General features: G+C 50.5%; 2 protein-coding genes across 6 annotated transcripts in view; one reads left to right on the top strand and one right to left on the bottom strand.

The window, feature by feature from the left end:
* DOCK1 (dedicator of cytokinesis 1) overlaps nt 1–12,533 on the top strand; it is a 490,751-nt gene that overhangs the window by 227,325 nt on the left and 250,893 nt on the right. The window lies entirely within an intron of this gene.
* INSYN2A (inhibitory synaptic factor 2A) overlaps nt 1–12,533 on the bottom strand; it is a 55,720-nt gene that overhangs the window by 29,879 nt on the left and 13,308 nt on the right. For both annotated transcript variants that reach the window (XM_059395959.1, XM_059395958.1), the window contains exon 2: nt 6,188–7,379. In XM_059395959.1, coding sequence (XP_059251942.1) covers nt 6,188–7,374 — 1,187 coding nt within the window. In that variant the 5' untranslated portion in view covers nt 7,375–7,379. The remainder of the gene's footprint in view (nt 1–6,187; nt 7,380–12,533) is intronic.

Below are 12,533 nucleotides of genomic sequence, written 5' to 3' on the forward strand. Positions count from 1 at the left end.
GGAGACCTTGATGATTCCCGTGTTCGAGGCCTGGCTGCCGACGCAGCAGGGCATGGGTTTCCATGGGGGTCTTTCTGCTCTGGGACTTCAACTGTCCCTTTGCGCTTCCTCTGTAATTGCGTTGCAGTGTTTGTGCTCTGAGGGCATAGGTGGTGAAGGAAACTTCGGAGACATTTCTGCTTCCCTGATGGGCCCTTCTGAACGGTGTCCGATTCCGAGTGATCTGTCAATACAGGGTCATAGAAGATGAAGCACGGGTATCATTTCTGTCCATGGGCCATCAGTATCTGGGTGAGAGCAAGTCATGGCCCACAATTCTGTGCTGTGACGACCTCTTCTTTGTGCTGGTGGGAAAGTGAGACCTTTCTCATGTTTTCAAGACCTGCTGTCGCCGTCATATATGTATTATATGTACAAATTACATAGCTGTGGGTAACACACTTGGAGTTTGCAGGCAGGAGGCCAAAGTTTGTGTGGGCTGAGGATGAACAGTCAGGTGGAGGCTTGGCCAAACTGATTGTCAGTGACCTGGGAACGCTTCAGAGGGGGACCTGAGCTCATGTGACTTGTAGCCCCTCCTTGCCTGGCACAGGGCTCAACACACAGGAGACTCTTGTTAGAGGCCTTCTGAACAGGCACATGAATGGTCCCTCTGTCTGGCGGTCCCGCACCCATCCTCTGACCCGGGTTTCCGTTGAGCAAATGTGGTCCCATTCACAAGATCGTGTGGCACAAGTCAGCATACCCTGCCTGTGGCCCAGATCTGGCTCCTTGGCTTTTCTGTGCGCAGTTCTGTGGGAACAGAGGAGAGCCATTCTCTTCTGTGCACATACTGTCCATGGCTCCTTTCGTGATACAGCGGCAGAGCTGAATTGTTGGAAGAGAGACGGTGTGGCCTTCAAATCCAAAAATATTTACTATCTGGCCTTTTATAGATAAAGTGTGCCAACATCTGCCAGGTCGAAAGGTGACGCTGAAGTCTTCAAATAACCATAGATCCCAAAAGGCTGATTTTTCCCCCCCCTAGATGTGAGTGTCTGCACATACCTTCACCTGCTGTGTGCTCAGCCCCCTTGCTTTAGTGATTAAAAGGAAAGCAAAGCTGGGCCAACAACACAGGACTCCTTGCTGGGTTTGCATGGACTTGTTGCTGCCCTCAGCTCTTTATTCCTACCTCTTTTGTCTTCAAAGTCACTGTGAGCACTGTCCTCAAAGGGCCCCTGGTCGAGGGGGGATTCCCTTGGCTTGTTGCTAGTCCCATGTGCCCTGGACCTCACATCGCGGAGAAATACTCTTTCTTGGGGAGGTTGAACCAGCTGGACAGGACCCCGGGAGCCATAGCAGGGAGGAGCGGGAGACCAGATCACCGGGTTCATAGCCTGCCTGCAAGCTGCTGGGGTCCTTGGGCTGTTGAGGCTTCGCTGCTTTTAACTGATGGTCTCACATTTGCTCTCAGTACAGCTGCAAAGCCTCTGGCTTCCAGGTTTCATCTCTGCCCATCCATCACATTTGACAGCCCAGAATGGCCCAGGTCCTCCTCTCTCGCTGCCTCTCCCAGCAGCCACGCCGGCAGGTAACACCCCTCTGACACGGGGAGAGATGTGACCGGCCAAAGAGGCTACTTGACTCCGGGCAACAGCCGATCCTGCCGTCACGCACGATAGCTCATGTCAAGCTGCTCATGTAGTTTTCGGGTCTTCTCTGCATTGCCGATTCTCATTAGGCTGTCACTTGACCCCCAAACGCACAAAGACACTCAGAGTGTGGGAGTGCAGTCCTGGAAGTAAATAACCATCTCCTCGTGCAGCGCCCGTCGCAGTCGCTGGTGAGTGCACACTTAGAACCTGCAGCCAGTGCGTCAGAGGGTCTCCTGCCCGGCCACCCCTGGCTGCTCTGGGGAATTACGGCTGTTACACGAAGCAATGGGGTTTTTTAATGCAGTTCCCTGTTCGCCTGGTTCCCAGCCGTCAGCGACTACATTAGTGGCCTAGTGAGGCAGCCTGTGTGACCCTGAACTTCCCGGAAAGAGACAAGCATAATGCTGAGAGCTCTGAAGTAAGCAGGTGTTCATACCAGCAGTGACCAAATGCTGCCCTCCCTGCATAAAGCGAGCGATGTTTGTGAACTGCCTGAATGTTTTTATAAGGGACTGAAAGGCGTGATTTTGAATACTTTTTGCACAGCTACCTCCTTTACGGAATGCGTCCTCTGAAATGCTCATACTAGGACATGGCCTTTCCTCGGTGCCCGCTGTGTGCTGTTTTCTGCTAGTAGTTTTGCAGACATTGTCTTTAAGCTTTTGGTAGCCTTGTCTGGTACAAGATGAAATTGGGGCTCTCTGAGATCCAGTAACTTCCCTACGCTGAGAACACTCTGCTGAGGCTTTTTGGAAATCGATATAAGTGAGATGAATGAATCACATGAAAAATAACTGGGAAGCTCCTGCACGGGGTTAGGGTTGGTGACCCAGGAATTCCTGTGCACAGAGGAACGACTTCAGCCCGCTTGTCTGACGGACGCGATATGCAGTTTGTACAAACTCACTAGTGAAGGGAAGTCCCACAAAAAAGTTTATACCTTCAGTGTAGTTCAAGAAACGTAAGTTGGCCCATGGAGCCTCGCCACGGTCCAGGAGTGTTGCCTTCCCTGGCTCTGTCCTCCTCTCCCACACCGTAGCAAGCCCGTGGCCTCACTGTGCGATGTGGGTGTGGAGGCAGCATCTGTCACTGGGATTCGAAGTCGTGGGCTCCACAATGCACATGAGATGCCTGTGCCCACTGGGAAACCCCCACCCCCACCCCAAGCGCAGGTGAATTCTTGACAGAGCAGGATCTCTGTGCTTAATGGAGGGTGGAAGGTGAGTCCAGAAATTTTATCCAGCGCCTGCACATTCTCTACTGTTGATGGCTTTTTAAACTCTAGAATATTTTCCAAGGAAAGCTCTGCTGAGCTTTTTAACTTGGTCATGAAATTCTTTGTCATGTTACATAATGACTGTATAATAATCTGTAAAAGTAGAGTGGGTTTTCCTGTTCTTTTACTGTGAGATGCAAAGAGAACACCTCATTCCCTGGCTCACATAAGGTACGTGAAGTAAGCCTTCCTCTAGAGTGACCCTCCTGCGTCATGCCCATCAGGGGCACGGTCTGGTGCTCGGAGGAGCAAAATGGTAAAGTTTCAGGGTTTTGTGACCTGGATGAAGGTGGCCACGGTAGCAATATTTACACCATGGAAATCAGCAAATGCTATTCATCCCCATCCCCCCTTGATAAAGAGGTACCAGCACACCTGTCTTTCACCCTCTGCTCTGTGATGGCGTCAGGCACCCAGGAGAAGGACGGAGAAAGAGCTTACCCCTTCTGTGTGCAGCTGCGAGGCTGCTGTCCCCTCACATTCTGACATAGACAAGAGTGGTGGAAATAGGAGTTTTGGCAAAATTAATGGCCTCAGGCACTGGCAAGAGGGGCGACCTTCAGGGTGGCCTTGGGGTTTGAAACCGCTTGACTCACTGTGATCTGAGTCCAGAGGGCTCAGAGACAGGTGGGAAGGAAGGTTCTGGAACGGCTGTGGAATATGGACCTTTCTGCCGCGAGCTTGTACTGCGCAGGCAGCAGCTGAGCTAGGGATTGATTTTAAAGTCATCTCTTGCCTTGATCAGTGCTGCTCAGTCCTCACACAGTTAGTAGCCAGGCACTGTGCCCCGTTTTGGGAAGACCAGGCTGAAGGCCTTCTTGTGAGGATGGCAGTGCTCTGTGTTCTGTGCAGTAACCAGTCATTACATATGGCTCTCAGGCACCTGAGATGTTGTCTGTATGGCTGAAGAACTGCAGTCAAATGCTCTACCACTGAGCTATACCCCCTGTATGGCTGAAGAACTGAAATTACAATTGTAATTCATCTGAATCTGAATTTCAGTAGCCCTTTGTGGCTGGTGGGTACTGCACTGGACCGAGAAGCTCCGGGGTTGTAGGAAGAATACTGATGGCAGCCTGTGTGCTGGGAGTGTGGAGGGTACATTCATCACACTGGACTCAGATGTGGGCTGCTAAGTGTTCCCCAAACCCCACCGTCTTTGACCAACCCGACTAATTAATACTCATGCCACCACAGATCTTAACCCATTCAGATGCACCTGGCACTGCATTGGAAAGTCACCCCACATCATCATCCCCCTCCATCTGCAGGCTGAGTGATGATCTCCAACTTAGAGATGAAGCAGTGGGGCACAGAGGGGTGTAGCCCTTGTCCCGTGTCCTCAGAGTCAGAATTTCCACCTAAAGGTGTCTCAGAAAGTGCAGAAGCAGTGTGTCCCCTGGCAGGGCTGCAGAGAACCTAGAAGCTCCCATTGAAAACAGATCTCTACACTCGTTCGAATAGCGTAAGGAGCCTACAGCTCACCGTGGTTCTCCTTTCCTGGGTGTTCGCGGGTGTTCAGCCGCCTCGGCAGGGTTTTCGTTTGGCACCTGCCCGGTGAGCACACACAGTCCTCTAGCATATGCATTTGGCTTTATCCCATTTGGTCACTTTTTTCCCCAGCAAGTAATGTTGATATCTTTCTATGTTGCTGTCTGATTTCAGTCACTACGAGCTGTACTGAAGTCAGCAATCAGGTCCCTATTTGGCCTTAGAATTCTGTGTGGTGTGGTCTCCTGATCTGCCAATCCTGTGTACACCCACCTGAGTATGTTGCTTTGGGATGTGTACATATTCAAGTCTAATAAATGATTGAAATGGGATGAAAATGGAAATGGACACCCAAGACTGAAAGAGGCCTTTTGAAAACATTCTGTAATGTTAGGTTACCCCTCATTGGCCAGCAGCTGAATACCATCGAGTGGAAACTGTGCTCTGTCCGGGGGGCTGGAGGCATTAGGGATCATCTCCCTTGTAGATGGGCCACCTACACTGTGCTGGAGAAACAGAAACCAGGGCCAGAGCCTGCACCAGGCACCTTGCCTCTGGAGCCACGGCCCACGTAAGCCTCACCTGCTGCCTTGGGCAGTAGAAACTGTCTCCTCTCCCTTGTTTGCAGTACACAAACACTGTATAACTGAACCACAGAAATCCTCTTGAGAAAACTGCTGGTTCCTGGTGATTTGCTGCCCTGATGATGCATTTCTTGGCTTCCGTTCACACTGGCTGCTAGCTCACTTAACAAGGGGGAGGGCCCCCAGGATGGGGAACTAACCCCATGAGGCAGCAAGGCCCTCCCTCAGATCCCACCTCTGGATCAGGGGTGGCAGGGAATCCAGACAGTGTCCAGGAGAAATGGGAAGTAGAAAACCTGGCAGTCAAGACGAGGGCCAGTCAGCTGTGGGCACGGTTTTGAGAAGCTTGGAACTAGAACAGTGCTGGCACTTTGTTTTCAGCGAAGCACACTGCCAGGCCCCCATGAGCCTTCCTAGCTGAGGGGCTCTAGGCTAGCATCCCTCCGTTAGGTCATTTACTTTTAAATTTGCCACTGCACAATTTCAAGTTCAAAAGATGGGAAACAAAGTTTAGCGATCTGTTATCAAGGCTGGATGGTTCTGGCTGCCTACTGGGTATGATTCCTTCTGTAGCCCAGCTGCACACGAGACACTCAGGAGGAAAGGCATGTCTCCTAATCACACACGGAGAGGCCTTGCCTGAGGGCAGGCATTGCTTCTAGGAGCTCCATAGCGGGACCCAGAAACATATCCTCTATTGTGTGAAGCCTTGTATAGTCCTGAATATCAATGTTATTCTAATGATTTAATAAAACCAAGTCAGCATTTGCTTTGCACAATGTCATTTCAGTTCTTTCTTTTTTCTTCCCTAATACGACTCCTAAGAGGCGAGTAGTTTCTTGGATATTTTGGGCTGGCGCACCTGTTGCACTGCCTTCCTAGCATGAACTTTTCGTTCTAAGACATACAGAGTTAAGAGCCGTCAATTCATGCATTCAAAGCAGAGGTATAGGGTTTGAATTTCAGGCCAGACAGATGAATACTAAGCATCACGTGAGTCTTTATGGTGAGCATGCAGTGACGCCCAGCCCTCATCAAGCAACCCGGGACCCCTTTGAACTTGGCCTGCCCTCAGACTGTCACCTGCTCCCAGAAATGCTGGCACCAGTCTCGAGAGGGATCTGGGGCATTACAGGCTACAGAGGGACCCTGGGGGTGGTGAGCCCACAGAGCTTCATGAGAAACATGGGCATACATACCCTTCCCGATGGGCCTCTCCTTTCTCCAGCTCCTGAATGACCCCCAGGAGCACTTTGATGGTTTCCTGGCTGGAGCTGATCAGGTCCTCCATCACTTGCAGCTGTGCTTTCAGATCGACAACTTCCGTGCGGGGCACGATCTGTCGGCATTCCTCGCCCACCGCGGCGGCCGAGGGGCAAGGCTGGTTCTCCTCCCCCGGCGGGGCTCGAGTCTGGGGGGGCTGCTTGCTACATTCGGGGGACAGGCACTGCATCGGGGGTGAGCAGGCCGCCGCGGGGCCCTGGGGGCCCTGGAGCCCGTTGAGACGCGGGGCTCTCCTCCGCTCCTGGTCAGCTGCCGGGCAGAGGGGCTGTTCGCTCGTGGCGGCAGAGTTTGACAAGGCAGCCTCGGGGGCCTTCGCGCTGGGGGCAGGTGCGTAAACGGTGGCCACCTCGGTTTTAAACACGGTCCCGTGGGCCGACAGAGCAGCTGCCTCGGGGTCTGGTGTTGCCCTGTCGTGCTTTGCTCTCCCGTGCAGCTGGTAATTGGGCTCCTGGGAGGGAGGCCGGGCGGAGTTCTGGAGTGGCTCATCTCGGCAGCTGTGCACATCAGGGTTTCTGCACGGCTCTGCACAGTTGACCCCGGCAGGCTGGTCCAGGGCGTTCACGTGTTCGTCGGAGTGGAAAACCAAGGCTGCCGTCTTGTGTACCCGGCCGGCACCCCACGGCCGGGCCTCCTCCCCCAGGCCTTCCTCGCGCTTCTCCTTCGTGTCCGACGGAAACCCATTGTTTTGATTCTTAAAAGCATCTGCAGCAGGAATGCTTTTGAGGTTCCCTTTTTTGCGGTCCAGCGGGAAGGTCTGGTAACACTTCTTTAGGTCCGGCGAGGTCTGCACGCCTGTGCTCTTGGTGACATTGGGGATGGACCTCCGGGCGGGCACAGTCATGTATTTGCGGTAGGCGGCCCTGTAGGACACGGGCTTAGCCTCGCGCTTCTCGCCCGGCTGCCCCGCCGAGAGCTGCGGGTCCCTCTGCTCGTTCTGTGCCTCGCAGATGTCCTTAAACCGCACCTGGAGGGCTTTATTCCGTTTCTTGATCTGCCGGTTGGGGTCCAGCGCGTACTTCATCTCCAGGGCCAGGCAGGCGGCAGGCTCCACGTCACTCTCCGATGTCGTGAGTACGCATTTGCCGCTTTCCTTACTGACCATGATTCCTGCGTTCAGAAACACCAACACAGGCGTCAGTGCAATAGAAACACACACATGAATACACGGGCAGCACAGACTGAGCAAACACTATTACTGCCTGCTTCCTAATTATTTTTAAACAGGTGAGGTTGGCCTTTATGTTAAGGAAAATCAGACAGGCGGAGAATTGCTGGCAGGCATAGCTTGAAATGCTTCTCTGATATTAAGGCCTACTTGCTTTTCCATGTGGGATACATTCGTTTCTTTTGATAGTGATGCATGTTTCCCCGTTAGACAAACCTGTTCCAGTATCTTCATCAAGAAGCCCAGCGACGCTGCCTCTTCCGCTTTGCAGATTATCATTTCACATACACTTCCTCACTTCAGAGGCAGATGGTTTTCCAAATGCATCTTACTCGGTTTGGGTTCTTACTAGTTTTTGGGTGACGTGATTAATCTATTATTGGAATCCAAGAGAATTGCTGTTTTCTTATTGGAGACTCTAGGTCCTGATCAGATAAATGTGGAGAGCCCTTCATGAAGGACTGACATAAATGTATTTGTCTTAGCCGTTATGGATGTCATGGGACAGTGGGGCCTCCTGCTCCATGGGACGACCTGAAGGGGTTAATCTTGTGATGCGGCTTACTTCTACTGGGTTAACGCTAGCCCTAGAAAGAACATGGGTTTCCCTGCATCTATAACTCTTTTCTTTGTGTTCTGTGGAGAGTGGTATTTGAAAATACTTAAAAAAAGAAAAAAGAAATTACTCATTCTAGATCAAGTTTTGTGTTTTGATCACAACCTCTGTGAAAACAATGGTGGTGGTTTGAGTATTTAAATCCTGAAAGAAAATAAAATCACAAGGCTTTATGTTAATCATGCAAATTCATCTTGGGCTGAATTATTAAATGCATCTAAAAAGGTGCAGGTGGCCGATGATCCCTCTGGGGAATACCAGTGGGGTAAATGCCTTTACTTTATCAGGCAGATTCACAGCTGCTCATTGCACGTGGAAGAATTTTCTTGCGGGCTGAACTTAAAGGAAGAAAATAGAGTTACGTTGCTTGTGAGTTAGCGTTTGAGAAGAAAGTAGTCCGATGGGACGGACTGGGGTGTGCAGGAACCTGGTGTTGGAGCACCATGTCCAGAGGCAAGGTCACAGACATAAGCTAGTGGAAAAGAACAGGCCCAGGCTGCACTGCCCAGTCCCTTCGGGTTGTCCGGGGAGGAGCTGTGGGCCAGCACAGAAACCCCCAGGAGCGCTTCTCCAGAAATGCCACAAGGAACTGGGTGGCTGGTGGCGGCCGCTCCAGAAGGCAGTGAGCGTGTAGGCCATCGGGAGCTTCACTGCTATGTGAGGGCTGTGCCTACCACCTTCAGGGCCATACCGCCCATCTGAAGGAGCGAAGTGGGGTTCAGAGAGGTGATGTTACTTATTAACGTCCTACAGCAAGTAGGACGTACAGGCAGGAGCTGCACCTGCTGTCCCTGATCTCGGAGTTCCTGCCGTCTCAGTGTCCGTTGTCTAACAGACAGGCAGGACACGTCCCCATGGCCTTAGTTCTTACTGCGTTAGAACTGCAGGCCATTGGGCGTGGTGGTCCGATGAAGGAAAAAAGTGGGGAGAAGCCCCAAGCCCCCATGTGAGAGTGCATTCTAGAACTTCTTCTCTGTGCAGTCTGGGGACCCCATGAGCCTGGTTTCTCATCACGGGCCAGCATGGCGCTGGCACTTTACAGGTCCCCACCTGAGCTCTTGAACAAAAGACTTAGAGAAGATGGAATTATTTCATCACTTATGCCCTGACAATGAACTGGCAACTCTGCTGGAGGGCCACAGAAATCAGCTCTGTGGAGTTTGGTTTTGGTCAGAGAGCCTGGCCACTTCTGGCATTTTAGGCCGGTTGACCGCTTACCCTCCTGTGCATGTAGAAATGTTTAGCAGCATCCCAGTTTCTACCCATTAGACCTAAGGAGCGCCCTCCCAGTGTGCCAGCTAGAAAAGTCTCTAGACATTGCCAGATGGCCGTGGGGGGTGAGGGGGCACAGCCATCCCCGGGGAAGAACTACCAAACTAGACCTTTCATCTTGGGTGGCTGGAGTGTGTCCCTGAAAGGGAAGGCCTGGGAGAGCAGAGCAAACGTCTGGGAACAGATGGCACTGTCCGGGCACCTGGGGACATGCATGGCTGGTCTGGAAGGTGGCTGCTTTGAAGGGCTCCTCCGGAGCCACCCCAGCTCTGTGCTGAGCCCGGAGGAAGCCACGTCCTCATGCCACTGTTGCCTCTGTGTGGCCTCGGACAGAAGAATTACCCGAGTGGTCGCTCTTGTAGGTTGTCTGGGGAAGACAGAGAATAAGTCTTCTTTGACTTTTAGAGCTTTACTGGGTGCTGAGGATAGCTGCAGGCCTTTGTAAGTTGGAAGCAGAAATACTGGGCAGCTTTGGAGAGACTGGAGAAGGAAACGAACAGACCAGAGCCATAGCATCTCCTGGCTCCGTGCTGGGAGGGCGAGACTCTGGAGAGTGGGTGGGATCCAGCACGCCAGTAAGAACGGTTAGTACGTATCTTTTACAGACATTTATCCCAACAGGTTAAAATGTTGCACACAAAACGACCTGGTGTGGGGTGGGTCTGGGGGCCGTGGGGGTATAATGAGAGAATTAAATCCTAACCCTCCTCTCTCAAAGTCATTCTTGAACTGCCTTTGTTGTCCAGCTGTGCCAGACTATATTGTGCCATCATTCTGCAGAAGACCTTCCTACCAGGGAAAATTTGAAAGGGAGAGCATTTTTACAAAAAGCAATTTACTAGTAATTTTTCAGCCTTTTCCCTGCCATTCCTGAAAAATGTGTGTCTGAATAAGTTTGTCCTACCATGCTATTCATCATTGCGATTTGCCAGGAACTGCACTGAAATAATTTTCTTACATCAGTCTGCTGGTTTGGAAAGATATTCTGAATCTTGGACCCAACCATCAAACTAATAAAACAAATCAAAAAAATTAATTGCCAGTGGCAAAATAATAATAATAAAGCAATTCTAAGCTCTTCTCTATTTTACATGGAGTTGCTAAGTTTATAAAAATCATTTTCTTATTAGTAAAAATGATGGTGATACTTAGAGGATTTTTTTTCTCAGGGTGGTTTGCTGATGTATTTGTTTTGCAAGTAGTAGAAATGGAATTGTCCTCATCCCACGGATAAGAAGGTTGTCACATGGTCCTTGTAGTTGGTTTACTTGGACTTCAGATGGAGATCGGTGCTCCTTTGATGGCTTGGGTGTCATTTTCTAAAGCTTCAGAGTGGCTTTTTCCTGGACATTAAGAACTACTGTCATGTTATGGGGCTATACCTGTCCAGCGTGTTCATTTACTGTTTATTGGGGTGGGGAGGGGCTAGTCATCCCTCATCCCTTTACACATTCATTCAGCAAATGAGTGTGCGTACACCACAGCGTGATGTCGGCGTGCAGTCGTATGTACTTCTTTTCCTCCCCAAATGCCAGCATCCTTGGCGCTGCACTTGGATTTCCTCCTTGACCCTCAGAATAGCCTCACGAGGAGACGCTCTTACCACCCTCAAGCTGCAGGTCTTTTTTTTTTTTTTTTTTTTTTTTGTAATTTGTTGGGAGTCAAGCAGCTGGAGGAGGACCCCTGCCTGCACCAACCCCGTGCCCTGCATTGAATTTCTCAAAGCATCCGATGTTTGGGAATCATCTGAGCAATTTCCTTGGCCTGTTTCTCTCGAGGTTTCTGGGTCCAGGTTGTGCACAGCCCCTCCAGGTTGGTCCCAGGAACACACCTGGCCTTGGGCACAGATGTGGTGAGGTCTGTCGGGAGTGCTGGACCCCTCAGGAAGCCACAGTGGCATTTTCAGTGACGGCCTGTCACCTCCGAGGACCATGGACTCTGGTTCTTAGAGTTAATCTCTTGGCTCTGAATCAGCAGGAGTTCATAAAGTTTATTTTTCATATGAGAATTGTGTTTTGGAATTCATCGGACTGTGCCATCTTGAGGTGACTCTGGCGAGTCACGGTGGAGCCCGTCTGGCTCAGGGAGAGCTGGTGTCGAGGAGCTGTTCGGAATGCAAATGTCTTAATTACCCTCCAATTAAAGTGCATAATCAAATGTGAGTTGTAAGTATATAAACCCTGTATTTTTAGATTAGTGATGGAGAGTCCTCTCTGCATGCTGCTTTAAATTAACAGCTTATATAAAAATGTTCTTTCCAGCTTAAAGGAGTGAAAAGCGGCAGCTACTAAAAGCCCAACAATAGGTAAACGGTTAAGTAAATAATGGCGTACATCCACTCAGTGTGGCCATTAAAGTGATAATTATAAAGATTATTTAGGATCGTAGAAAAACACTTATGAACTCATGTTAAGTGAAAGAAAGTGTTCTCCCAAATTGTACTGGAAGAAAATGAACCAACACGGTCATCATTGTGGTATTAAGATCGAGCGTTCTGGAAAATGAACCAACACGGTCATCATTGTGGTATTAAGATCATGCGTTCTGGGAGATCCGTCTTCCCTTCTGTTTTCCAGTTTTGGTTGGGGGAGCTGCAGTATTACTGTTTGCCAATTAAAAAAAAAAAAAAAAAGCAGGGCAATGTCAGGCCACTCCTGAAGCAGGATGACAGGATCAGGCCGCTCAAAAGTATAAACACTCGGATCAAAAGAAGAAAAACCCAGAAATGATTAGATTTGGGTACATGCCATCTCCCAAAGGTCATCTTTTATTGTTTTGAGGATGTTTTGAATAAAGAAAATGAATTTCGGAGCATTGACGGTGTTTGCGTGTGTGGTATGTACGTAGATGGTGTCTGCGTGTACATGTGTGTACATATGTGTGCACGGACTGCCTAGGAGAAGGGGTGTTCCGCTGAAGATATGTCAGTACATGAGCGAACTTGCGGCTGGGAGGAGGTCTGCCCTCTGTTTTAATTAGATGGAAAATGGATTTGGCGTATCCTCCGCGTTTAGTTTCTGAACTAAACTGGGATCCCCAGAGCTGACAGGAGACTCTCCACTGGATGAGCTCTGTTCCTAAATTGTGAGGTTTCTGGTTTGGCCTCGGTGAGGTGATGATGCCGGGCACGGGGCAGCCGACTTGACCGTGAGGGCTGGTGAGTGCACTGGTCTCGCCAAGACGCCCTGGTGTCCCATCCTTCTGGGCA

This window comes from Mustela nigripes, chromosome 4 (genome assembly GCF_022355385.1).
Source record: "Mustela nigripes isolate SB6536 chromosome 4, MUSNIG.SB6536, whole genome shotgun sequence".
NCBI lineage: Eukaryota > Metazoa > Chordata > Mammalia > Carnivora > Mustelidae > Mustela > Mustela nigripes.